This window comes from Dermacentor variabilis, chromosome 3, assembly GCF_050947875.1.
Source record: "Dermacentor variabilis isolate Ectoservices chromosome 3, ASM5094787v1, whole genome shotgun sequence".
Taxonomy (NCBI): Eukaryota; Metazoa; Arthropoda; class Arachnida; order Ixodida; family Ixodidae; genus Dermacentor; species Dermacentor variabilis.
In genome coordinates this window covers 38,118,598-38,146,575 of record NC_134570.1, presented here as the reverse complement: position 1 = coordinate 38,146,575, position 27,978 = coordinate 38,118,598, and the positions used below count along the sequence as shown (strand labels likewise).

Here is a 27,978-nt window from a genome sequence, read left to right as displayed (position 1 = left end):
ATAGCACACTGCATGTCAGAATTCAACCATTTGACCATCTACAGTCCATGACAGTTTCTATTTATTGCCTCAGTGTTCCTTTGCGGTGGCTGTGGAATTCCATTATATTGAAATCGTGTGTGAACACACCTCCCGATATTGAGGTTCAAAATACACGTTCTATAGACAAGAAGTTATAAAAAGTTAAATACATCGTTATATCAATAATTTCATTACATACAGGTTTAACTGTTGCCAAATAAAGCAACAGTGTGTTTGGTCATTTTTCATGCCTCTTCTTTTAGTTCAACCCATCGGATGTCAATGAATTCGGCCAGTCCTTCAAGGTCAAATTAACAGAAGTTGACTGTACTCTCTTGTTTTCGCAGCCTGCAGCTGCATTGTCCCTCAAAGATGATCACAGAAAGAAAAGGCACCGCAATAATAATCAACAGAGAATGCCGCAGTGTGATTCATTGCTGCAATGGGCACCCACGCAGGCCAAGCACATATACAAGTGGTCACACATGGGTGTAAGTATATCTCCGCAGCACTTGTGGCTTTACACTATGCTAAAACATTAAAAAATTCACAGCTATGATTGCACTATGCATTCCAAATTCCAATGTAATCATCAGAACCATTTTTATTATTCGGATCAGTCAAAAATCGCCATTGCATTGTATCACTGCCTTGTTAGATTCGTGTACGTATGGGCCATGTCATTATGACCGATTCCAAGCTTTGAAGATCTGGAGAACTTGCCGACTCCCGGAACCGCACGATGGAAGGAATGCAATCGTGACAACATCGGAAGCTAAACCGACAGCTGGAATTTGTTATGCTTGATTGGTCACAAAGGTGATTTCAAGTTCAGACACGACTCCAGAAGTTCACTGTGGTAACAGCACTCGCACAGCACTTCCATCAGGGCGCAGTCAAGAGTCCACACCGAACTCCCTGTTGAGGTACGGCAAGTCTCTCCTGTCGGCCACTTTGTAGAGGTCGGGCCGATTGAGAAGGGTGAGCACCATGCGCAGGGTTGACCAGATGTTCTCCGAGACTGCGCTGTTCACAGACTGCATACCTGCTGGGCCCCTTCCGGCAGACTGCATGTTTAGTGCTGTCAAGAAGTGTTCTGCAGCTTCCCTGCAAAACACAAGCACACAATCTGGTGATTAAGGGCTCAAAGTAAGTTTCTGCCAAAATTCACACACTGGTAAACATACAATACAGTAGAACCCACATATAATGATACCGGTTTTAACAATATATCGGTTATAACAATGAAAAGCTGCTGCACCGTCAACTTTTGTATGTTTTCTATGGGAAAATAACCCGCTTACTACAGTGCCCCCATGCCGCATTATCGGTTATCACGATGAAGTCTGGCTGCTGGTTGTCCGTGCCGAAAGGAAGTGGAATGTGAAATCCTTGAAAAGAAAAAGTGAAATGTGAGCAGCTGTATGATCGCCCGCCACCCCAACTGCCGCCACGTGCTTCTCTCCATGAGAGATGCACACCAGCCTCGCACATATCTTTCCCGTCACCCTTCTACCCATCCGAACATGAATGGACTGCGCCCACAGCTCTGTGCCACGCCACCCTCCAAAAGACGAATGGATCGCGCCAACTGTGCTGTCAGAGTGCTCGCTCTCGGCCCGCTCAGCCCTCGCAGTTGGGTTTATTCTCTGGCTCTCATTCTGCGCATTTCTGCTAACAGATTAAGTCGCTCATGCTTGTCTTGGTTCGTCGCGTCTAAGTCGTTGCTCCCGGCCACATTGTTTCGCAGCTTTGTTTGACTTGCCGCCAAACCGGAAGATTGCTGATCAGCCCGCTGATCATCGGCAATGCACGACGTTGCCAGTGAAAAGAAAGCGCACTGCTATACATTTGGGAACGAAATGCTTCTAACCGAGGAGGTGATCGTCGGGAACATGCTCGCATCAGATAGCGGCAGCCACGACGGCAGCGCTGACACTGTAGGGCAGGCTGCCTCAACATTGTCCCCGCGGGAGGTCCCGTAGATGATTCAGTCCCTTGTGGGCTTGTTTTCGCAAGGGACCTTCCACGTCACTGCATGGAGCACCTGTACGCCTTGGAGAAGGATGTCGGCAAGCTTCGCGTAAAGCAAGCAAGGCTGACAGAAATGCGGTTCTCTCGTGCAAGCCAGTGGAAAGTACGTGGCGAGATGCTTGTGGTGATCTCGCTAAACATTTCTTCTGTATTTCTCAAGCTGATATGTTGCCGCGGCAATCTTCCCGCATTTTTTAAAAGGCGCCCTTTGGGGCCACCAAAGCGATGCCTCAGCGGAGCTCGTATGTCAATTGCCGCTCGTGACCCTTTTTCGCAGTTGTTATAGCAGTGCCATTTTTGAACGCCAACAGCTGCAGCTTGATTAACAACACGCGATCGGAGCGTGCAGGAAGCAGAGTTAAACAGTTAAACGAGTCAGCACAATCAGAAGCCGTATGGAGGAAGGTGGTGGGGAGAACTTACATCCCCGCCAATATAGTTTTCTCAGAACATCTACGCCATCCCCTATATTAATTTATTTTTTCATGCAACCCCGTTATAACAATTATCAGTTATAACAATGGAATTTCCGTGGCACTTGAATATCGTTATAAGTGGCTTCGACTGTATAAATAAAGCCAACAGATGCCGAAGCGAAGAAAGCGATAGGAACATGAACTTCTAACAAAACGCAGCTGGACTTACCTATGAAGCATCGACTGCATTTTTTCCATGACTGGATTTCATTTAACCCCAACACATTGCCAAAGGGCAAAACATGAGAACCGCGATCCCTAGTATACTTATTTAGTGATGTGTTAGGATGCGAACTAAAGGAGAAAAAATTACAGGAACAAAGAAGAGTGTCAACGACATTATTTTCTTGTGTTTGTGTCCTAAACACCGCTGTGATCACTGGTACAGTTCTTTGACTCAGTGGAGTAATTTACAACACAATATAGCTGTATCTAACCCACCAGCAATACTTTGCTAGCTGGTGTGCCCCCATATCACAGTTGCATCCCCTTTTCATATGAATTTTCTGCTTTTGATGAGTTTCTTCTCTACAACAACCAGTGCAATAATATCTGCAAAAATGTGTCTCTATCTTCTCCTTGTAAACAGTTCAGGAGCCAACATTTTTACAGCGTAAACTGGCAGAACTCGTAAAAAGATCTTTGTTCATCAATATGTTCACTATTTCACACTTTTCACTAGGCCTGTGGTGGTATTTGCTCCGAATGCAAAGAGGTGGCGGCAAGCAAGCATTTCACATGTTGCAAGACACCAAATGATGTCACTGCAGTCACAGAATACCTGGCTGTGTGATGCAGCACAATTTTGAGCAGGCATGTACCTGTATGATCCTAAGTTGATACAGCTGATGCCGAGGTTGAATCTAGATCGAATAAAACCAGGCGAAAGCTGCAATGCCTGGCGGTAAGCGTCAACAGCCTCCTCAGACCTGCTGCCATTGGCAAGGGTGGCACCAAGCTTGTTCCACAACAGGCTGTCCTGCAAGCACAAACCAACAAGGTTAAGCTAGCAGTTCGAGAATTGCTTCGTTTAGTTCACTAGGCATCCTCAGTTTGCTAGTGTTGCGTTGTAGGGATGGTGAAGAAGCAAGTGTTTCCAAAAGTATTAAAATATCCAACCCCCTTTTGGGTGAACTTGTGCCTGAAAAGACACGCAGCACTCAAATCACAATGATAGTGGTGAGCACAGTTGTCGAACCTAAATTCATAAATCAAGATCATCCATTATTTATGCATGTATTACTGTACATTCCAGAGTAACTGTTGGTGTTCGCTTACATTTAAGAGTGTGCAGCATTATTCGCACTGTGCACATAATCTACCGTATTTACTCGCATAATGATCGCACTCACATAATGATCACACCCCTGAATTTTGTTGTCAAAATTAGATTTTTTTATTTCTCGTGTAATGATCGCACCCTGAACTTGTCGCAGTGATATGGGGTGTGCCAAGTCTAGCTAATGACGACCGCGCTTACCATCTGTCGAATGCTACGCAAACGATTCTTGAAGACATACCAAGCGGTCTGCATGCACCCAACATTATTAAGCAGATGCCCCATTTCATTCCTTTTATCACTTTCCGCACTTCCATGAAAAAAAAAGCTACAACCAAACTTGCCTCGGCTTTATTATTTGTAGGCTTCATAATGGTTTGGTCAACGACAACAACATAAAGAGCACCTTTCAATTCCTCTCATCTGCACTCGTGGGCACGCAACAAATCGCAAGTGGCAATGATAATGGCCACGTTTACACTGATGTGTTAGAAGTGTACCCTATTCATATGCCGATGCTTGTAACGCAGGTAAGATATTCGCCCACCTTTAGCGGAAACGTGCCGTATTAGGATAGTGGTGAAGACATATGCTGCAGTTTCCGCAGCATGCCAACCATGTTTTTCTATGTCACTGGCAGCCAAGCGTGCCTATCTCTGTTTCTGTCCCCTCAAAGTGGACATAGCTACATTATTGTTGTAAACTTGCCAATATTAACGGTATCATTCATTACTGATATGGAAGAAACTGTTTCAATGCGTGTAATGTACTCATGAGAAGAAAAATAATAGTGTTCAGCGCGTTCGGCTTGCTCCACAGGCCGCCATTCTTGTTTTGCCATCCCGCAGCAAATGCGGGATGAAAAGAGAGAATGTTTCTTTTCGTGGGAAATTTAACCCGTGCAATGATCGCACCCCTGAATTTGCGTCAATTTTTTTTTTACAGAAAAGTGCAATCATTATGTGAGTAAATATGGTAATTCCACAATATTCGTTCGCTATAGAATCGGCAACAACATTGAAAAAATTTATGATACAGTAGGGACATTTTGCACCTACCAATAACAAAAGAACAGTGATGCTAATCTGCTGAAAACCAGTCACTGCCATAAACCAAACAATGTACATGTGAGACTATCATAACAAATTAATGACCACATTTTGCATTCATGAAAACATAATTACTTGAAGTGTTATGGAGAAGCTATAGCTCAGGGCCAAATCTGGATTCAAGTTCAGAAATGCTCTCGTAAGAAACTACTAAATTAGCTAAAAAATAGCTTGCTGTACATCAGGAAGAAAATTAAATTATAAATTATGGCAAATCGGTTTTGCAGAAGCCTAAAGGTGGCAGAAGATTCATGAAAGGGAAAATTGTCATCCACCTGATTGTCAGACCCCCTGACTCATGATAAAAATAAGAATAAACAGTTAAACCTTGATATAACAAACTTCAATATAATGAAATTCTCGATATAACGAAGTACATATTTAACTTTTCATAACTTCTTGTCTATAGAACGCCATGTATTTAGAGCCTCAATATAACGAAGTGTGTTTGTATACGATCTCAGTATAACAAAATTTCACTGCCGCCGCAAAGGAATGCCGAGGGAATAAATGGAAACTTCTGCGGACACAAATGATCAAGTGGTCATATGATTGAACTACAAACGGCTGGTTGCAATCACTCCTCTGAAATCACGCGCCACACGACAAAGCGACCATGTTCGCGCGCCACACGACAAAGCCACATCATGTTCCGTATAAAGTCCAAGTGCAATAAGATTCTATCGGGCCTCGCGCACTGCGCTTTAGGTGCGAGTGAAAGTGTGCGAGGGTGAGACAAGAAAGATGGTGGCTTCATGAGCGCCGCCTTCCCGCACCAGCAAAGAGGGAGAGGGAAGCAAGCTCGCGGTAATGTTATCAAGCGCGTGCGAGGGGGTGGGGGCAAGTTGGCATGCGTCTCAATTTCTGGCGCATCTCCACCGTGGCTGATCATGGCTGTAAGTGCGGCTCATCGCACACACAGCCACACAACCTGCTTTAGAAGTAATCTGCTGCGTGCACAAAGTGCGTGCCGAGAGGGCATGGCACTTTGTCAGTTGTCTACCATGCATTTAGTATTGGAGGTTGCATAATTTTGTGTTACTATGACCCATTGGAGCGAGAGGCAGATGAAGTATTCGCTTCCCGCTGCCAGCTCTTTTCCTGATAATGTCATCCCAGTGCGGGCGACGCTATCAGCCGTGGGGGTGGAGTGCACGCGAACATGGCTGGCTTCGCTTAATTCGTACTGCCAATGTAAGGATATCATTGACGTATGTGGCATGAAACCATATTATTCACCGCTGGCTCCTTAATTTATTAAAACAAATTGTTTTCTCATTCAAATTTGCTTTTTTTCGATTGCCCGATAACTTGGAAAATTCTGCAGCCCCATTCCGTGCAAGAAAGATTGATGATTATTTCCTTAATATGTCGAATTTCAATACAACAAAATTTCGATGTAACGAAGCAAACTGCCGATTTTACCGACTTCATTATATCGAGGTTTAACTGTACAAAAAATTCAGGACCATTGAAAACGGAGCACTATTTTAAAAGGTATCGGCATTTTAGAGATCCCTATAAGCCAACATCATATGTGCAAGTTTTACGTCGTGATATATTGCTTGTTTATCGCAGAACAGAGGTGTGCTGACTGCCACTTACTTTTGTCGGTCAACGCTCAGTGCTATATAAACCAGTTTATCATCATTGTCATCAGCCTATTTTATGCCCATTACAGGACAAAGGCCTCTCCCAGCAATCTCTAATTACCCGTGTCTTACTCTAGCCAATTTCAAGTTATGCCTGCAAATTTCCTAATTTCATCAAACCACTCAATTCTCTGCTGCTTTATATACACTCACAAATACATCCAGCAAAACACTGATGGACTGAGCAAAAAGCGTGAAATCATGGTGGGCTATGCAAAGAAAGCTTCACTTTAATAATCGTGACCCAGTGACACAATGAGACATCTTATGCACTGTCTGGAACCACCCAGACTGAAATACACCAGCATTCTTGAACTGCAAAGTTCAGTCATAACTACGAATAACTGGATTCCGCAAAAAGGGACCTTGTCCACCAAGAGCCTTTTACTATGACAGGCTGTTCTCTACCATCAAAGAGCAATGCATTCGATTAGTTTCGACGCTGTCCACCGAAAATTTCAGGGGTCTTGCCTTTTCTTTTGTCAACTAAACATTTCGTCATCTCTCTCTCACTAAAAAGAATATACAGACAGGTAACAACACACGTCATTTACTCAATGTCTTCTAAGTGCACATGAGTAACACAGCAGATGTAAACATTGTGCTTTCCCGAGAAGAGGGCTGAAAGCGCACAAGCATGAAATAGAGCGTGCCCATGGCACCCCCATGACATGCTTGGAGAACTACTTGCATTTGGCCGCACAGTAAGTGCTGCTCGGAAGCAGTCAGCTGCTTTGTCGTACTCGCCAACCAGGTTGAACAGCACACCCAGGGCACACTGGACATCTGGGTCAGGGTCATTGGGGGACATCCTGGCTGCCTCAATGAACAGATCTCGTGTCTTGCTATGCTGTTCACTGCAACACCAACAAAATATATATATGCAAAGAAAAGTGACAAACAGTCGCACTTGTGTTCGTTGGGGTGCACCCTCCTGTACGTTCTTTTTTTTTTTTTCAATACCAGCTTAGTGATGCCAAAACTTGGAGTCGCATAGAAGGCACCTCTTCCCAGCGGTTGGTCTCGATTTACAGGGCATGGTTGCGATCATGTCCAGTGCAGGATGAAGGCCTCTTCCAGCAATCTCAATTACCTGTCTTCCACCAGCTGACCCCCATCTCATGCCTGCAAATTTCCTAATTTCATCGCACCATCTAACTATCCATCGTCCTCGACTGTGCTTTACTTCTCTTGGCACCTACTCTCAAACCCTATTAGACCACTGGTTAATTGTTCATCATGCGGAGACAAAGGAGAGGGCATGGAGCAGTGCTAGCACCCGGCTAAAGTTCTCCATCCTCCAACAACAACATGCTTAAAAATGGCTGGGAATGTAGTGCTACTGCAGTGGACCAGCGGCCCCCATACATTGTGGTGTAACTGGGCAGCCGCTATAGAAATACAGGAGGCTATGGTTGGGTTGACAAGTCAACTCTCCTAGTCAAAACATTGGCTTCTGCCTGAGGCTTCCCTCGTTTAGTCATTGTTAGTCACTATTGACCGGTGTCACTACTGCCACCGGTCAGCACCAACACCAGTCAGCAAACGATAAAGCTGTCACTGGAAGGTGACAAAGACATCTGTAGTGCGACCTACGACCGAAAGCCAAATACCTCAGGGAAGAGTGCAATGCAAACGTTAGCACTCATTTGTCTGGAATAAAGGCCATTCAGAATTCCATAAGATGTGCATATTTCTGTCAGCAGCTTGCTGTCAACATGGAGTGATGGCCACATCGCTCAAACAGTCAGTGTGCTGAGCTATCCCAAGCAGACTGGCAGAGCGCAGACAGTGGTCTTTGAGACCGGTTCATTGCACTACTTGATCTTGAAGGTCATAATGTCAGTGCAGTGGTAGTGTTCATCACCAGATGGCACCGCCTTCTTATGCTTCATAAGATTTCATTTTAGTCCTGCCATAGCTGATGCCTAGTCATGACTTATATAAAGAAATCCAGTCAATAGCTACATATTGTGTTTATTCTCGCATCACAGAAAACACAGAACCTGGCGCAAGTATTTCTGGAAGTTGACAGGCACATGGTATCTTAAGCAAAACTTCCAAGTTGCCTGCTGTGTTACAGGAATTATATTTGACTCAAGTGTTAACGAGAGCACTGCCTGGCAACTGGACTGGCATGAGATTACGCCAGCACCTTGCTTTCCAAACATTCGCCTACTCTCTCGCAAATCATCGGGCAGCACACTTTCATCTGCAAATGTCAGCGAGGCAGGAGCATGGCACCTTGCGAATCACGAAAGGGCAAGTGAACGTTCAAAAAGCGGGATGCTTCGCAATCTCATCTGTGGTTTATTTACCATATTCGATGAGTGTTGCAAGGCTTGTTTAATTTGCTCAAGACTAAACTTGGCATTTTCCTCATTTCAAACGCAAGTTTCACAACTATTGAGACGCACAAGAAGCAAGTGAGTAATGTGGCGAATCGAGCGTGTTGGTACATATTTGAAAAGGTGGCAGCACAACAAAAGACATGGGCAGAGACGTGATGACAACAACAAGCACTTGTGATTATCGTCCCGTTTGTGTCTTTTTTTTTGCACTGCCGCCTTTTCAAGTAAGTGAGCCATCGTCACTGCAGGACAGACAGCAACGGACATTATAAAACCCAACAAAAAAATATCTTGTCCAGTGCCACACTGCATTCTCAAAATAATTTCTTTGCCTTTGTGTTTCTTAGACAAAACATATAAATTAATAATCAACTTTACACGCTTTCACTGCCCCCGCAGTCAGTCTCATCCAAGTTACGAATTTAGAAATGCAAGAACAGAGCATACACTCGTAAAAGAATGCGTTTCACCTGATATTGCCCTGATATTGCTGGCCACGAAGGCTCGAACAACCTTTCTTCTTTCACTTTTGTTTTCGCACAACCTACACGTAATGAACTTTGGTTTAACTTCACAGGTGTTTCATATAGGTATATCAAACTAGAGTGCATATCAATTAAATCTTGCCCACTGCTTTACTGCTTCAGCAAAGTTTAGTGGCCAAGTCCAGCATCCTTCCTGTCTGTTCGCTTTCATTCACGAAGCTTTTTACCACTGGAAATAATGGTTCATTACTCATGGTGCATTCGACTGGTCATTTTTAAGTGCTCCAGAGTGCTCCGACGGTGCACTTTACATTCAGTTGATCAAAACCAAGTGCACTGAGCACATTTGCCCAATTCCTTCAGAGTGCTGTACTACAGCTCAAGAGATCTCAATTTTGACCCGGAAGCGCAGCCAAGATTTGGCACAGTTCTGGCGATGTGGCGGCTGCAGCGGCAAGTCTGCGCTGTTAGCCTGTCGATGCTTGTTTATAACAAAGGAAGCACTGACATGTTTCTACCTCTGGCCTCCGGCATGTGGTGTTCAAATCCACACCTCAGCAACATCTTTTTATGAGCGACAAAAGCTGATCTCAAAGGCCATGCTTTTGCTAATTGTAAGAACTGGAAGTGATTGCGGAGCCAGACACATGTGATAGAAGCCGTATTTTCGACATCACCTATTGCTCTGGCAAGCGGCTGGGCTGCACCTGGGCACGCATTCTATGGCTCCAATCTGCGGTGGGCTCAGCTCAGCTTCGTTGCAATCAGAGTCGAAGCACGATAGGAAACGGCTGAATGTATCACCAGTCAACAACTAGCCCAGCTTTCTTCAAATAAATTTTTGCACATGATACAGTTTGTTACAAGCGAGTTTTATGGCTGTAAAGCCCTGTTTACATTTCACTCGAATACGCTGAGCAAGTGGCTACATACGTGGTCATTATGGTAAATGCAGGGTGAGACGCCTTCCGATACGTTATGTTGGTTGACGACCGCAGAGCCTCGTATCGGGGATTGCACTTGAGCCATTCCAGCAGGGATTCGCATGCCTGCATCTGCAGGGCCTCATTGGTGTAGCTCACAGCTAAGGCCATGTGAGCAGTCAGGTTCTGGGGGCTCAGCTGCAGGCATCTGCAGAGGGAATCAAGCACTGCTTAAGCGATGAAGGCTAGTGAGACTGCTATTAGAAAGGCAGTGGCCAGAGAGACAAACTCTAGAGTCTGTGACAACCTCAGACTGCAGAGGCAAGCACAGCCACCATCTTATATTTCACAGAGATGTGACCACAAAATAAATGTTGACAAGTTTTCTTTTAGGAGTGATCTCTACAGATATCTTTTTTTTCCTATATCATTTGCCGATCTACGGGAGAATAGAATGATCTTTCGCCTGACCTCTTATTACTACTGAAAGTAATAATGGTTTTTACTGCTCTATGGTTTGGGATTGCTGTTGAGTATTCACAGCATGTAGCTAATAAATAAATAAGTAGACGCAGTCTAACCTCATCATAACTAGTATGTCTCGCCCGACGTGAACACCCTTCCTATATTCATGTTATAAGCGTACACGCCGATTTTGGCAAAAAACAAAACAAAATTGGGATCATGCCTATTCGAATGAAAGGAGAGCTTTTGATGGGCCAGCAAGGGTCTCCTGTTAGCTTTGATGGCCCATTGGTGGCTTGCCATTCTGGTATGCATCCGTGTGGTCTGTTTAATCACACAGGATCGGTGCATTCGGCTTAATGGCTGTGAGACAGCCAAGGCCAAGTGGCTGGACCAAATAAGCATGCATGTCCAGAATATGCAATTTCAATTTACTCTTGCTGAGTATGTGGCATTTTCACTACCAGAATACATACTTCAAGCTGCAAGTGAACAGATATCCACTTGAGCAACCAATATTGTTCTGGACTTTCGAATTCAAAAGCGTCCAACACAACCCTAGGCTTCACCCTTCAGTGGACTTGAAGAAGGCTCGATCAACTGAATCTCATTTCAATCTTAAATTGACATTTCAGCCCCAACATTGAAGCCTTATTCACAATCTGATGGGTTGGTCATATGCCTTACGAACATTGATGAAGTCAAAAGTCTAGTGAAATCTCATCTGCGGAAAAAATCACAAAAAACCATTAAAATGGTGAAAAAAGCTCTCATGTATGGATCCAAATGGCAAGTTAAATCATTTCTTCATCTTGGTCTGCGTCTGTGTTGTTAGTTCACTTTCCTTTTTGAAGAAGGCATATGATTGTGATAATTGCAATAACAATGAATAAAGCCTCGTAACTAGCATACAGAGTAAGATAAGCTTACTTTCTCAGGGCTGCAATAGCTGCTGTATCCTGCTCATTTTCAGCTTGCGTTGTCCCCAAATATTGCCATGCCTGCACCAACAAAGAGACACAAGAAAGGCAAAGGTGTCAGTAAACTTCTCCCATGACCCCTCATAAAGAGTCGCATTGTAAAAAGACTACATGATTGCAGCAAATGAGTGGCTTGCCATCACCACAATTACGTTAAATTGCTACATTCATCAAACAAAAATACTTTTACAGTAAGCTTTCATTTTAAAACTAAAATTTCTATGTTGTCCAGAACTTGCCCACAACTTTTCAAAGTATTCTACCCTGTGTGTCATCGTAATGGCACAACTAACGGTAACCATCCACTACGGCACGCAAAGTGGAAAAATCTACTTTATTATTTTATATTTACACAAAATAGATGCCAAGTTCACAAAAGTTCTGTAATAGCCTCAGTTACAAATACTAGCACATATTAAAGCAATTATAGTACATATATTTCGTCCATTTTGGGTGCTCAAACAGGTGCAGTTTATTCTTCAATGAGCATATGAACTGGGAAGACCAAACTTGAAGCTTTCGCTAGCTCGAACGGCACTCGCACATACTTCAAGCCAAGCAGCGCAAGTTTGATTACCTCAACATGCTGTGGATTTTTCTGGACAGCTGCTTCAAAGAGCAGAACTGCGCTGGGAATGTCGTTTTCTTGAAGCTTCTTAAGGCCTTCTTCAAAGGGATTCTCAACGTTTTCCAGTGGATTCACGTCAGCGAACTTGTACTCCTAATTTAGAAAACATCAAAACATAATGGCTCCATAAGAATGAGAGATTCTTCAAAGCTGCAAGGCTGGGTATCAAACAGAAGCAGTTCAGTACTGATTGTAAACTTACACGATATGGCTCAGGAAGACTTTCGTACTCCGAGAGCCATGGATGAGAATTAGGCGCCTCCCTGTAGGAGTTACAGTAAATAAAAATGTTTAAGAATTACAAGAAGACATGGCCATAAATATCATGCTTCAAATTAAAGAAATAAGCATATAAAAGTGACTAGAAAAATACCAGGTGGGTCAGGAAATATTTTAAGCGATTATGAAACACAGCACAGCATGCATCATTCCTCATTGCAGATGTCAAACTTTATGTCATAATCACTAAAGAACTGATTATGTATCTGAATTTAATCGTTTTATTGGCACATTTAAAAGTGCATGTTGCAAAAGCAAAACTGAAGTCAGCCTGTACATAAGGAATGCACATATTCTCAAAATCCCGTGCCTTGCAACGATGTCAAGAAACACGGACTTGACTCAAAACTGCTATTCCAGTTAACAATTTTCTGCATTGTATCAGAGTTGTTTGGCTGCATGCAGAAGGCATCTTACATGGTGTACAACTTAAGCACAGCAACCCAGCACAATCAATGTTATAATGAATTCGCATCGGACACAAAAATGCCTTCATTGCATCCCGCATGCATTATAAGCGTACACCCTAAAATATTCACACTATCGTATCTATGTGAAAGAAATCCCATTGATGGGCCAGTTTCGATGGCCAATCTGCAGCCTGCCAATCAATGCATGGCATGTAAACGATGCTAAATTACAAATGAAGCCTTTGCATAAACTTTAATACATGAGCATGTAATTGGAATGATTACACAAGATAGGCTTGTTGCCTTGCTGAGTGCGAGCCAGTCAAGCCAAGCTCAAGCCAAGCCACTGCCCAAGAAACCACCCACCTCCAGAATGTGCCATTTGAAGATGATCTTGTTGCATATTTCACATTCTCTACAGCTATACTACCATATTTACTGGACTATAGTCCACACCCGGTGTATAGTCTCCAGGGGCCAATCTCGGCCTAACGTGAAAAGTCTTCTTTAGATAGTTTGTAACCGCTGCATAGTCTACAAAGATAGACTTACTAAAAATAGTTTGTTTAGCTTGTCTGTAACCAGTATATAATAGGTAAGCATATGTTTTATTTTCAACCAGTAAAAAATTTGGGTCCTTTATTAGACTGCATGTGGGAGTCAATTTCAAAACCTGCAAAAATCACTCTCGTCGGGCCTATCAGAACAAAACAGGCCAAGCATGTTGAATTTGGCAAATGGTGTTACGATCCTAACTGTCCTTGTGTCTTGCGCATATATGAAACTCCGTATAAATGCGTCGTGCATTTTGTAACTATGTTTTGTGCATGTGCTCACAAATCAAATGCTGAAAAGCAGCCACTTTAAGTATTGCAAGAAGCATTCGCTTGCATATGACAAGTTGCCAGTATGAGCTAGAAATACTGCTAAAGCACCGCAACAGTTATTGCAGCGCTGGTTTTGCAATGTGATTTAAGGCAGGCAAAAATGTAAGGAGCAGTCTGGCCTCGTTTTCTTCAAGCACGCTTCAGGTCTTGAAAAATAATATTATGTATGGCCTGCACCCATTGATAGTTCATACCCTGTGAAATTTCAACTTTTAAACTAGGGTAGTCCACGGACTATAGAAAGGAAACTACAGTAAATATTTTGAGGTGCATGAGAACAAAAATCTTTGGTATAACCGATACTGTCTAAGATCTGTATAGCAGTAGAATAATCACTGAAATAAAGCTTGGCCCACAAAATTTTAGATTTTCTTATATGTATATGGTACTGCTTCGAATCCATGTTGATTGTATTGAGGCCCAGCTATAATCTATAAATGTTAACCCACATACAGAAAGAAATATGGCTATGATGTTTGTATTTTCTGAGTTCATAATTAGACAGTTTTAGTTTATTGTTAGCGTAATAGTGGGGTTAAGGAAAATAGCGTTACTGTTTCACAAACAAACTTTGCAGAAAAGCATAGTTTAAGTGTGCGATGCTATTCCATTACATTTTGAATTTCGCATACATAGTGCACCTAAGTGATTCTATCTATTCGCCAAGCTTTGTGTGTGCATCCAAAAAGTGTGAAAGACAGTGCTATGAAGGCCAGGAGCACCTTGTATTGTACCTTCTACGTCTGCTGATCAGCAGCGAAATCAGTACAAGCAGTAAATGCTGTCAGCCACAGCCTCTGAAATATCCCTATCTCAGAGGCCATATGCCGTGGCGCCTATCTCCCGACTTCACCGATAGGTGGCTCTGTCATCTCGAAAGTTTATCTCATTAGGCCTCGATGCGTTTGAAACAAGAAGCGATGTCATAATACTCCGTCGTCAACGCTGCTTGAGACTAAGCAAAAGCCGTGTACACAGTCATCTGCTACGGACGAAGTGAATACTACAAAAGCAACGCCAAATTCAGATGGCAGCGGGCGGCTGGGACCGCCGTCATGTCTTACGTAAACAACATAAAGCGCGCAAAGACGGCAATGTTAAATCTGAGAAAGAGCGTGCATACACTAAATGATACGGGTTGTTTAGGATTCTGCGCATGTGCGTTTCAAACCAGCTATTCCACTAAGCCCGCTATTGCGCTAAGCTAAAGCTGTCTATTGCTGTACAAATAAACTACACTGTCTCAACATGTTTTTCCCCCTTTTTTTTTAAATGCACACCTCTTCCCAAGCTTCCTGCAGCCCTTGTCTCGAATATAGTACAATAACAATATTCTGCACCAATAAGTTTCGTCTGTACGACAAGCAGTACCCTCAAGCTTTCACAATGTTACAAAGGAAAAAAGGGTACACTAGACTGGAAATTTCCAACCTCGTCACTTGGTCCCACTCTTTCTGCAAATTTTCCCAGAAGTCGGTGTCGTTTCCCTTTTCTCTGTCCTCTGCTGCAAATGCTTTTGCCCACTCAGTTGCCATTCCTTCAGGGGAAGTAGGGTCCTAGCAAAACAATAATTGCACATGTAATGCACTAGATACCATAGACAATTCAAAGGCACAAAATTGTTTTTATTTTTTAAAACTTGGGAACACCTTCAAAAGGAAAACAATATGACAATTCTGCGTAATTCGCTTTACACTCAACCGTACAGCCCCCAACGCTTATGTCTAAATATCAGCGTGCTAGGGTCAAAGAAATCGATGTTTAGGGAAAAATAATGGGTTTCAGGCAAAGTGCTTCCCAACTGCAAAAGTATTAGAGCACAGAACATGCAGGAGAAGATAAATAAATTTGTCATGATGATGCATCCTCCAGAGAAATAAGAAGTTTGGTGTACTCATGTAACCATTACACGGCACCTCTGAATTCATTCCAGTGGCAAATACACCGAAAAATTCTATGCTCTGAGAATTTTAGCAGTCGGCTGTACATTTTTCAAGCTTTTACATACAATATCTGCATATTGTCCTAAATTTTTTCTGCTTAAACTTATTAACTACAGCGAAATATTGCTTTCTTTACATCGCAGCACACAGCATCTGAGCTCCGACAAGTGTGCCGGGGGCCATACAGGCCAGAGCAATGTGAAAGAGAAAGCCTGAGGCCGTATCTTATAACATTTCATTTTCCTCCCTTATTACCATCCACCATGCTTAATGCCAGATCCTGGTGATGACAGCCACACTGCTTCATTTGAGCCAATCGTGAAAAGTGAAGAAGATGAAAAACTAAATGGATTGCTTGAAAATAGAACCCGTAATATTAGCATTCCAGTGCATCAAATGTCCTCGCTTTCTGCTTTGACATTTTCTTGAATGCAAGGACAACTTAGCAAGCACAAGCAGGAGATGTTGTGAATTGTACATCTCCAATAATTATTTCCTTTAATAATTCAACCCCCTGTCCAGATTACTTTGGGGGTCATTGGTATCAACATATACAGTTGACATTCTGGATGTCGACAGAGGAACTTAATTTGGACAAATCTCAAGGTACCTTGAGAAACTGTTTGCTTAAATGAAAGTTCATTTTAGTGAAACATCAGCACGTGGGTTTGATACCAATGTGGGGATGTTGCAATGGTTCATTTGTAACAGAATGGACTAATAGGCTACTTGGTTTACTTGCATCTTGAAACTATAAAAGCGCGCAAAAACGAGAACGAAGAGAAAAGACAGGACGAGACGCTTACCCACAATTGAAAAATTTTATTGAAAGGAAACAATTATATGTACGCAAAAAACACCTTCGAAAGCTTTAACCCATGATCTTTTACATGCATGTGCAACCCTCCTACTCTGTTTTTTGCTTGCACATATTTGTTTCCTTTCAATAAAATTTTTCAGTTGTAGTAGGCGCCTCGTCCTGTTTTCTCTCTTCGTTCTTGCCTTTGTGCGCTTTCAGTTTCAGAACAGGTAATTCCACAGTGCTCAATCAAGCGACTTTTGAACAAATATAATTTGCATTTGGTTGTGGCACAGGGCGCCAAAAACAGCTCTCTTTCTCTTCAAACCCTTGCATACTGAACAAGATAAGCAGGGTGTCAATAAGCATGTTTATTTGTCTATGCATCCTTCTTTTTGGCACTGTGATATTTTCATTACACAAGTGAATGAAATGCAAATCATTCACTTTGGTTGCGTACTATATTTTTAAAAAAGCATCATGGGGCCAAAGAGAAACTAAAGCAATGTGAAATTGGAACATAGTGGAGCAGACCTCCTTTAGTTGTCACTATTTCAACTCGCAGCAAATGACGGATTAAGAGCAAGCTTTAGCTCGAGGTCAATCTCAACTTGCTTTTCCAAATATGTGTGAAATGCAAGAATGTTCTCATTAAAAACACCCACTTAAACCAATTTGAATGAAATTTGTTGCATTTGAAAGAAAATGTTATGTACTAGCGACTGTCAAGAGCAGATATTTTACTTAGTACCCTTAATGTTTTTACAATAAACTGTTGAAAACCGCCAAACTGCAAGAAGTTCCAAGTTTATAATGCCATAACTCCACACCAAAAGCAAATATGTATTGCATGTCTGTAAACGGCACCTATTAGAGCATCCCAAACAAACACACAAAAAAAACATAAGCCAGAATAATTTACACTTTATGCAACATAGCTTACAAGAATTTTGTAAAAGTCCTATACACAGAGTATTGGTACATTGCATAGCAATTAACAGTAAATCAATCTTTTTGTCTACATGAGATACAGTTTAGAAACTGAGGTACATATGTCTTTAGTGCCCAATTACAGAACCGTGAACTTGGTGCTTCTTTTTTCTCTTCTTCTCTTCATACTGCTCAATATTGATAGTTTCAGCAAGACATTTGATATTCCAAGTCAGCAATTTCCTTCCAGAAGTCATTAGAACATCGCTTTTTTTTCTTTTGAACACAACAAATTTAATTAACTCAGTTCAGTAGCTGCTAAGTGAAAGCACTTTTCCATTTTTCATGAACAAGAGTTTAAGCTTCCTCGAAAGAGACAAACTCTAACTCTGTTTAAACTGACAAAATATTTTTTCAAAATTTTATTTTCGTTAATTTCGCAGCAATATGTTGACATTGACAAAATAAATGTCAAAGTTTCATTTCTTTATTTTCTTGCGGAAACCCCTGTGCCAATGAGCCAGTGTGATGGCATAAATTTCGAAGTAGTATTTCTTCATATTTTGGCAGTTGTACTTTAGCAAGCGTTTCTGGAATTTTATAAGTTAATGTTTGGCTCTTTTGTAATACAATATAGTCCATCTTTGCCAACAAAAATTTAGCTAGGCTCAAGCAGGTGCCATCAAAATGTGTGGCGTCACAGCAAGTTGGTACAGGAACTTCCAGGGCAGCATCACCACCCGCATTTAGTTTCTGCACCTTCTTCAGCTTACGAAGCCACTTGGCACGGTAAGGGTGGATTTCTTGGTACTGCTGAAGTGTAATTAACTAATACAACTCAAGTTATTCCCTTTAGTCTCTAATTAAGAGGAAGCTTCAGCTCAAGACCAACTCCAATTTCCTTATTTAAATACGCGTGAAGTGCAAACAGGTTTTCTTTAAACAGCCACTAAACCAATTTGAACAAAATCTATCGCAGTTAAGAGGGAGGGTGAGCTGTATTGTACTGACTGTAGCGAGCAAAATTTTTATGCAGGGCCTCAACTTCTTTTTAACAAAAATTGCCAAAGAGCGGTAAATTCTTTAATCAACAAAGCACAAGCTAAACAAGTCCTATCAACTCTGTTCACCTCTGATGTCTCATTAGGCACAGTTTACAGACATGTGATATCGTCTCATTGCTGAGTTATATAGAGTTGCCAACTTGATGCTTTAGTTGCTGTTGTTTCTTTCTCGCAATTTTCAAAGACTTTTGGAAGAAAATTGATTTCTTAGATAAAAGGCCTGCTGCCTGTAGACGGTAGATTCTGACTTTCCCTTTTAAATGCAACAAACCACGTAAATTCAGTGCAGTGGACATCGAGCAAAAGAACTTCTTGGCTCCCATGCATTTAGATGGAAGCTCCAAAGACAAAGCTTCCTCTTAAGGTCCCAGTGCTTCAACATGGCTCTGCATCAATTACCTTCGGCCACGACTCCTGCTGCTGCAGCCGACCGTATTGTCGAGCAAAGTCTTCAGCCCAGCTCGCAGCCCGATCCCCTAAGTCTGCGTGGTCGTCTCTTAGCCTCTTCACAAACTGCATAAACTAGCGCGTGGAGCAAGCGCCAGGGACAGCTCCATATACATGACTGCAGAAAAGCTTAGCTCCTTATTTACTATTCTTTACTGAACCAAACTATTAATGGAGCCAGAAACCTTAGCCTTAAATAGTTAGAAAGCGGAAAGAGAGATAGAGTTCGGCTTCTATGAGGACAATGTCTTTGGGCCACCCCTGGGTTCAAATCAATGAAAACTTTGGTGTTTCTCAGAGCATGCTAATCTCATGCAGTAGTGTTTCTCAAAGCTTTAGCGATCATGTGCCCCATGGCTGGCTTATAGGTCACTGACAGACTTTCTTGCACTTAGGAGTGTCTACTCTTTTTTAACTACAAAGCATGCAGAGAAAACAGACATCATGTTAAGGCCACGATAAATACACTCAGTTTCACCCATATCAGGCAACGCTATGAAGACTTGAAAGATTTCTCTCACTGCTCACATAAATTCATCACCCAAAGACTATGCATCACGTGTTAAAGAATGATACTATAGGTATACCTCATGTAATTCAGCATAACAATAATTTCATACTTCTGTGTCGCAAAATGCAACATAGTTGTCATATGAAAGGCATTACAAATGTGAACCTGTTTTCCATCGAACAAGTGGAGCAGTAGGCAGCGGCCACACGGCACCAGTTGCGCTCATCACAAAAAAGCATAATACATTGAATACTTCAAGCACAAGTGCGCACAAATAAAATACAATTTGACGTGACCTTACGTCAACAAGCTGTAGCTGTAAAATAAGAACTACAGCAGGTACTCCATACAAGGCGTCAAAGATCAAAAACAACTGCACTGCAAAAGACACAGAGTGAGACCTCTATGAACATTTCAATTGCATAGCTTCCACAGGATTGCCTGCTAACTATAAAACGAAGTATAAAAGGATACTATCTTTACTATCTCCTAAGATTAGTATGTCCTCAACATTCTTGACCATATAAGGAAGAAGGCAGAGCAGAGGGCGCTGAGTTTAAACTAATGTTTTGTTGTTTATTCTTGCAGCATTTTCACATAGAATACCAAAAAGCAAAACAATATAAGCATAAGCATAAGCAAAATGATCCCATAACTGCATCAATAAAAGGAGAGAAATGTACCAAATAAGAAAGAAGGGTAACAAATAATAGGCAGAAGAGAGTGCAGTACCTCTGTTTCCATCAATGCATCATCGTTGACACTCTTCAGGAGATCGTCAGCCACCTGAGCCATGCCTTGACTGCCTTCTGTTGCTGAACCTTGTGCACTGCATACATTTTGCCCCAATCAGTGGTGTCTCGCTGGGCGAGCAGTCTTTTAAAACCTCACAAAGCCTGCCACAATTCACAGAGGAACCACAGCGATGACTGAAGAATCTTGTGCTGCTTCTTGGAAAATGTTTAGTGTATGTACCACTCATTTCCAGAGTACAGCCCAGTAGCACACATCCTCGGGCGACTCTCTGTACATTATAATATTAATGACTTTCAATCCTTTTCAAAGCTGGAAGCGATTATGTAAAATATTCGACTCGGATATAAATTCTAATGCACGTGCAACTATACAGAAGTGGTTTAAGCGTATTGTTGCTGTTAGCTATGGTGAAAATTGACACCAATTTGCTTTAGACCACTGTGTTGTCACATATGATAAAAAGCCTAAAGGAAAAGTGTTTTTAATACCGCAAATTGAGATGAAAATCCAGGATACAGCATCAACATGTCAACCCACCATTAGGGGTGTGCGAATAACATTCACAAATTTCAAATATTGTCAACTACTAGATTTTTCATATTCATATTCGATTCAGAAGCTATGTATTCGAAAATTTTTAAATGTGCGGTAGGATATGAATACTCAAAACAAATGGAACATATTGGTAGCTGTGTGGGAGTAAACACGGTTCCTAGCGTTTGTTTCTACCTAATATAAGTGCATGTGTCTTGATGTGCTGAATTTTGTGCTGCTGAAGAAAGTTCGCCTGTACTTAGTGATTGGACGTCTATGATATGTGGAAAAGCAAGTTTCTCGATCGCAAAAGGCACAGGTTTGTGGATAGTGAGGAGGCATTCTTCTGCAGCGCCACCCCCATTTCTGAGCTTATTGCTTGACAGCAAATGCAATGAGCGACGGCTGGCACAAGGTCAAATGCTTCCGAGTTTACCGGCATCTGACATATAATAAGACAGAGGTTGGCGAGAAAAGACAGCTAGTAGGAATTACTCAATTTTTCCATGTTAACATGACCTACATACACAATATTTAAGTACTATAACTGCTCACTAGTCTAGTTAGTAACAATTGGCAATGTAATTGCAATGTTCCAACGTGTTAAAATAACCAAACTTGCTAATAAATGCATGTGCATATCATTATTCAATATTTGATTCAATATTTGAAGCTAAGTATTCTTATTCGATTCATATTAGAAAGTTTTGACATTGATGCCCCCCTACCTACCACCTACCATGCAATGTTACACTTTCAACTCTATGTTTAGGCCACGAGAAGAGGTTTTAAAGGGCCCCTCACCAGGTCTGGGCATTTTGTGCTGACAAGCGCAGTGCATACAATGTACACAAACGATCATGTCTGATAAGTATTACACCACTACGCACCACAGAAAGAGCTGAAATTTCAGACCAAATGCTGTTTGCCCTTGTCCTTGCGGGCACTGTGCTCCAAGCTGGAGGGTTGATGTATATGTGCAAGTGCACCAACGTACATGTGTCCGTACTATGACGTCGCTCATAGTGACACATGATTTTAAGAATTATTCAAGGCAGCATCTGTTATTTTTGTGGTCTGTTGCTTGAACTCATGAATTAAATTTTGGTGACATAATTTAACACACAAACCGAATGTCTGCATGTTTTTGTTTTACTTCGCACCGTAGCAAGCGAGATGTACTTTTGTTTCATCAGCTTGTTTCCAGGTCGTATAGTCGCACGCGCAGACACCAAAACTATGTCATTTTCTATTGTGTTCCACCGCACAATCATGCTCTGTGATCTGCTTGTGTCTGCCTCAATATTCGTGTAATATCGACTTATAGCGCTAGTCAGGTGTCCTCGTGCACAGCACACAAAATCACGAGCTAAAAGAAGTGAGACAAATGCAACAGCTCACACGCAACACCATCAGTGGAAGTGCGCTGCGCAGCAGAAAACCGAGGAAAACAAAATGAAGGCTGAACCTGCGACGTATGCATCACGCAATCCTCGAGCTCCGATATGGGAGAACACAGGGAAGGAATTTCACTTGTGGAGACTATACGGGGCAAGTAGATAGAGCATCTATGTTGGTGGTAAAGCTCGCCTCTTGATATCATGGGTTTGCTGCACTGAAATATTTCTATCTCGGCTAATATCTAACCAATTTGAAAAATTCTTGCAGCAGAACGCTTCCTAGAGGGCACATAACAGCATCCAGCGTATAACCGAAAATTTCTACATGGCCTGGTGAGGGTTCCTTTAATGACAAAAAACACGAGGAGATGGTTATTTTCTCTATATACAATGACGTGATGCCTTCAGCACGTAACTATGATACTTAAGCAAAACATATTTTTTTCATGTTCATTTCATGTCCCTGAGCTGTCTTTTGTGTCCGACGTGAATACTATAAGTGTCTGCAAGGCTCATTCCAGCTAAAAACTAAAGTTTTCTTTTAAGCTGTCCACATATAGCGCACAAGTGGTTTTGGTCCACATGGTTCTAACCTTGTATGCAAGGAAAATTGGCACAACATTCGAAAACGAAAAAAAAAAAAACTTTTTATTTGAGCTTGTCCGAAACTCTGCTAAGGTTCCACACTGTCATTAAAAACAAGAACTGTCTGGTCCTACTGTTCTTTCTTCACAAGGAAGACGAACAGTAGCAATCACAACCATAATTAGAAATCCCAAAAGTAAAAGAAGCGATCACAAGAATAGCTTCTTTCTGCTATTCTTGTGATTATTATGATTTGATTTGAAAACATATACACACGTGACAGGAAAGGAAAAGCAAGGAGCAGGCTGGCAACTGCCATGTAGTATACCATGCACACAACTTCTAAATAAAGATTTCTTGGGCATAAGTAGTGGGTGCGTCCATTTTGTTTTTCTATCCATGTCTTTCTGGGCAGTTCAAACATGAGAGAGAAAAAAGAAATCTTCAGGCTCATGCACAAGTATTCAGCACATTAACCTTATTACTCTGATAAACATTCCGAAGCACAATCTTAAAGGGGCACCAATAAGTATTTTTAAAGCTACAAAAATCCTACAACGTGCTTGTCACATCTAAAAAATTAACACTTATCAATTATAAAGTATGGAAAACACAACACGGCATACTTGTTGCAGTACGAGAAGATGCAGACATAGATGACGCACACAGGATGAGCACTGACTCACAACTGAAGCTTTTATTGGAGAAGATATACATATATACGCGGTTGACTCTCATTATAACGGACCCTGATAACTCAGCAAAAAACATCCATTTTATCCAAAGTCCGTAATATCCGAAACGCCTCACTGCTGAAACTTTGGTCGCGATGTCTAACAATGATACTGCAAAGAATGAGTGACGAACATCCAAAATAACTTTTTTTTAAAAATCGCAGCCTCGCTCAAAAGGCGAAGCATCGATTGCGACAGCAAATTAGTAGACAGCTATACGAAGTAAGGATAAGTACTAGTTTTATCAGTGGTATAAACTCACAAACATTCACTTACTAACTAAACTAACAAGCACGTTTTCATGTGCGGGTAGGTAAACATGGACGCATCTCGCTCAATGACAGCAAAAAGGCGCTGTCAAAATGTTGGAGTGAGAAGCACGGGAGCAGCAACAAGCGAATTGACCTTCGTGCTATCTCTCGCCTCAACATGAACTAAGCGTCGAAAGCACAGCACATACGAAGCTGGGTGCACTTTGTCCACATCGCAAACTGCTTTCAAGATACAGCAGCTGCGCGCTAAGCAGCAGCAGCCAGGAACCCCCCTCTCCCTCGCCTCACCCACCCTCCTCGTGCCTGATGCGTAAAAGAAGACAGAGTTTCTGCCCCACCTTCACTGGGACCAATGAAAGGACCAATGAAAGACAAAACAACACAGGCTCTGACCACCAACTACAGGTTTATTCATAAGAACGACTTGTATATTTACACGGTGGAAAGACATTAAAAGATAACCAATGTCACATCTGTGTGACCCCAAAGAAAAGAAAATAAAGAATGAAAGAAGGACTGACCGGCAACAGTGGTCAAGTGAAGTTCTACTCAAACATCTCTACAACTCACCTCGCACGCTGTTCACCTTCCAAAAGGTATTCTTCAGCCCACTTGATGGGGGCTTCCTGTGGCAGCATGGCCGCAGAAGTGCCTGCAAACTCCCGGGACCAAACGGCTGCGACTAGGCCAGGCTCTTCCTTCACCTCTGGCATGGAGGGAACAAACTCGTCAGCCCAAGCCTTGGAGACACCTGCATCAGCGATGCCCGGTCGCACTGGAACAAACAAGACAAAGAGCTTAAACAAGTCTTCCGACACATTCCACGCATTTCTTGAGCAGCAGTAGCCTCATCCAAGTAGAAACATTTTCGAACTTGCATTTTCCAGAAGTCCTCACGATAATACTCAATAAAGTTTCATTTGGCAATTTCCTCATTCCTCTTACCTACAATATATGTACGGCAAAAGTTGCTATGCTCTTTGCCAATGTGTAATAGAGGCTCCAAATGTAAGCTGCAAGCTCAGAGCTTCTTATCTTTCTTATGCAGAAATGGAAGAATGGAAGTAGATACAGATGTACAAATTCTTGTGGTTTCAGGAAATCAATTCCTATGATTTTGCTTCTATAAATTTCCACAAGCAGCTTGGATAGTTGATGTAGTACCCTGTTAATTGCTTATTACAATGTGTAGTTATGCCTCTATGTGAAGAAAGCCTGTACTAGTTGGCTTTGACCAGAAGTGCAGGTTCGCACTACAATTCTTTTCTACTTTATTTCATTTTTTTTTTTGCTTACTGTGTCTAGTAAAAGCATGCAAGTCAGCTTTTTCCTGTTTGTTTGTGCACAGATCTGTTACTACCCGCAGGCTGAAGATATAGACATTACTGTCTGTATAATGAGTAAACAAAAAAAATGATAAAGGCAATTATGAATCCTAAGCCACTTTAGGCTCTGCATATAAAATTGTATACCCTACCACACAAAAAAATAAAAGAGGGCAAGCTGCCCGTTGCTGACTGGCTTTAACTTTTTTCTGTGATAAGCTGCACACGCCAATGGCTCAGAATCGCAAGTATCAGTAAGAATAACAATGTTTAAAACAAGTTCATGTTGTGTACATCTTTGGACACTTCTGATCAGATCTGTGCTGCAATAAAGGTGAAATGTTTTAATTTTGTTAGAAAAATTCATTCCATACAATGCCTCGGTGGCTTGATGTCATTGCCAGTTTGTAGTCATATATACCAGTTTTGATTCTTTCAATGTAATGACAGCAATAATTGACATTAGGCAAATTTATTAAAGGGCTCAGTGTTTTTTTAATACTACACTGCACAATTGAAATGTCCAATGTTATTCCTGAACCTGGCATGTTCCTAGTAATCGAGGCAGAGGGTCCACATTTGTAGATGCACAAAGGCTCACTAAAAATTTTAAATCTTCAAGACGAATTTAATAGATACCTAAGGGGCCATGCTGGCACCAATGGCATCACAAATGATTAGCAGAGTGTTAGCCACATAACCTAGGATTCCTGGGCTTGACTCCTGGCTAAACCAGTAGTGAAGAACTTTTTCTGCTTTGTTACATTATAACAACTGACAATGGTATTGGGGTGACTATACAAGGTCAGTGGAATTCAATACGCCAATGAGGCTCTACACTAAATACATCACTTTGTGTAGCCTCGTTTTATGAAGGCATGCTGGCTGACGTCATCGACAAGCTTTTCGGGCTTGAAATCATAAACATGGTTACCTGACACTGGTGGCTGGTACATCTTCTCAATATCGTGCATTTCCCGGAGTAGGCCAGCCATGTGAAAAGTCTGTGGGGCCATCCTTTCTGGTCCATGCCTCTCAGCCAGAAATTCATCAACAAGCTGTTTTGGGCGAAAAGGTGGAGTCACAACAAAGGATCACTGTAGTCCTATTAGGTCTGATGTACATGTATCTTAACCACAAACTGCAGCAGTGGACAAGTCTTTCAGTATTTTTTGTGTTCTCGATGCTTTCGCAAACGGCTGAACATCTCTGCCATCCTCCTGTACACCAAGCACACTGAATGGCAAGTTAACAGCCACTATTCATTTTTGTCAGGCACATATCAAAGCATTAGCTTGCTATTTATAGCAACACAAATTTGCTTTCAAATATTTTTGTCATACTCACCCCTGCAGAAGTTCCAGCCTGAAAGTAAAATGGAAAGACACTGTTATTGGGGGTGCAAATTCATTGCTAAATAGCACGTAGATAGGATTACACATTTCTGAACATATGTATTGAGGGCTTGGTAAACAAGCAACGAGCTGTTCATGGATACTCAAAAAGTTACATCGGCATATCAAAAAGTCAAGCGTACAGACGATGATCGTAATGTGTGATGATTGCATGAAACATACAATCTTTCACACAGTGAAATCATTGCACTACCATTTGCTCTAAAAGCCAGAAATCTGGGCAAAAGCAAAGGGGGAAAACAACAAAATTAAGGCCGTCAGCCCATCAAAAAAACGTAAATGGTACATTTGTATACAATCTCGAGCTCAACAGAATGAACAACAGAAAGTCTGATTTCTTCAGATCCATCGGACGAGGAGAGTTCCATGAGAATGTCCTAAACACAATTATAAAACTAAGTTTGGTCTTACTGCTCCGAGCTGTCCATGGTGTCTTTGCCTCAGAAGCCCTTCCTGTAAAAAAGAAATATATAATAATAATAAATAAATAATAAAACCAAAAAGAAACGCACGGACATGAGATTTACTGAAGATGATGCTAACCAAGACTTTAAACAGAAAACTGGACTCGGGGAAACTTACTTGCTGTCGCGCTGCGTCCTGGATCGCATGACTTGAAAGTTTGACGAGAGGATTTGGCGCGCCGCACTCGGCTTCTACTAGGTTCCGGATAGACATATTGCGTACAGAAGTACACGAATGACTGAGCTACTGCTGGGCGAATTTGAGTTTCAATTTTTAAGGAGCTAAAATATTAGCCTGTTGGTCGATGAACCATGTCACGAGCACCACCTTTGTTCGAAAACGACGTCTTCATCTTCACATATAAATCAAGCTGCGGAAGAAAGAAAAAAATAAGAAACAGTGAAGCTCTTGGAGACAGAAAGCTTATCTGGCAGCAGCTAGAGTTGCTCAAACATATTAATCACTCAGTTACAAAGACCCGCATATGTAGAAGGAAATCGGCCAACAAAAGATGAGCAGCTGCGAGCGACGTTGTGCAGAATCGTGATCAAACGACTACCAACCGTGTCGAGTCGGGTCAACGTGTCCGAACGAATTAGATGTTTATTTGTAAACAACGACGCTCTCCTTTTTGCTAGACTCATGCGATCGAATCCAATAGTTTTTTTTATGGTGCATTGACTTCTTCAGCATGCCTCAGCTGATTCGCTTCGCATGGCTTATAACCTCAAACCAGACACTTGTGTCTTTATTTAAAATGATAGACTTATATACAAACGTAACGTGCTTAAAACCTGTTGACTGTATACAAAACCTAAA

General features: G+C 41.8%; 1 protein-coding gene across 3 annotated transcripts; it reads right to left on the bottom strand.

Moving 5' to 3' along the window:
• Nucleotides 1–607: 607 nt before the first annotated feature.
• On the bottom strand, nt 608–27,896 carry Pex5 (peroxisomal biogenesis factor 5). Of its 3 annotated transcripts, none has more exons than XM_075684801.1 (16): nt 27,723–27,896; nt 27,277–27,529; nt 27,106–27,147; nt 26,627–26,644; nt 26,214–26,337; nt 24,525–24,729; nt 20,406–20,502; nt 19,115–19,237; nt 15,411–15,535; nt 12,606–12,666; nt 12,353–12,496; nt 11,726–11,796; nt 10,341–10,538; nt 7,263–7,428; nt 3,353–3,510; nt 608–1,128 (listed from the first exon to the last, which is right to left on the bottom strand). In XM_075684801.1, exons 2-16 carry the CDS (start codon nt 27,370–27,372, stop codon nt 918–920), a joined length of 1,839 nt encoding a protein of 612 aa, XP_075540916.1. In that variant the 5' UTR covers nt 27,373–27,529; nt 27,723–27,896; the 3' UTR covers nt 608–917. The 3 variants fall into 3 exon arrangements, with proteins under 3 accessions (XP_075540916.1, XP_075540917.1, XP_075540918.1); XM_075684802.1 differs by having other exon boundaries at nt 19,115–19,228; XM_075684803.1 differs by lacking the exon at nt 19,115–19,237.
• Nucleotides 27,897–27,978: the final 82 nt, after the last annotated feature.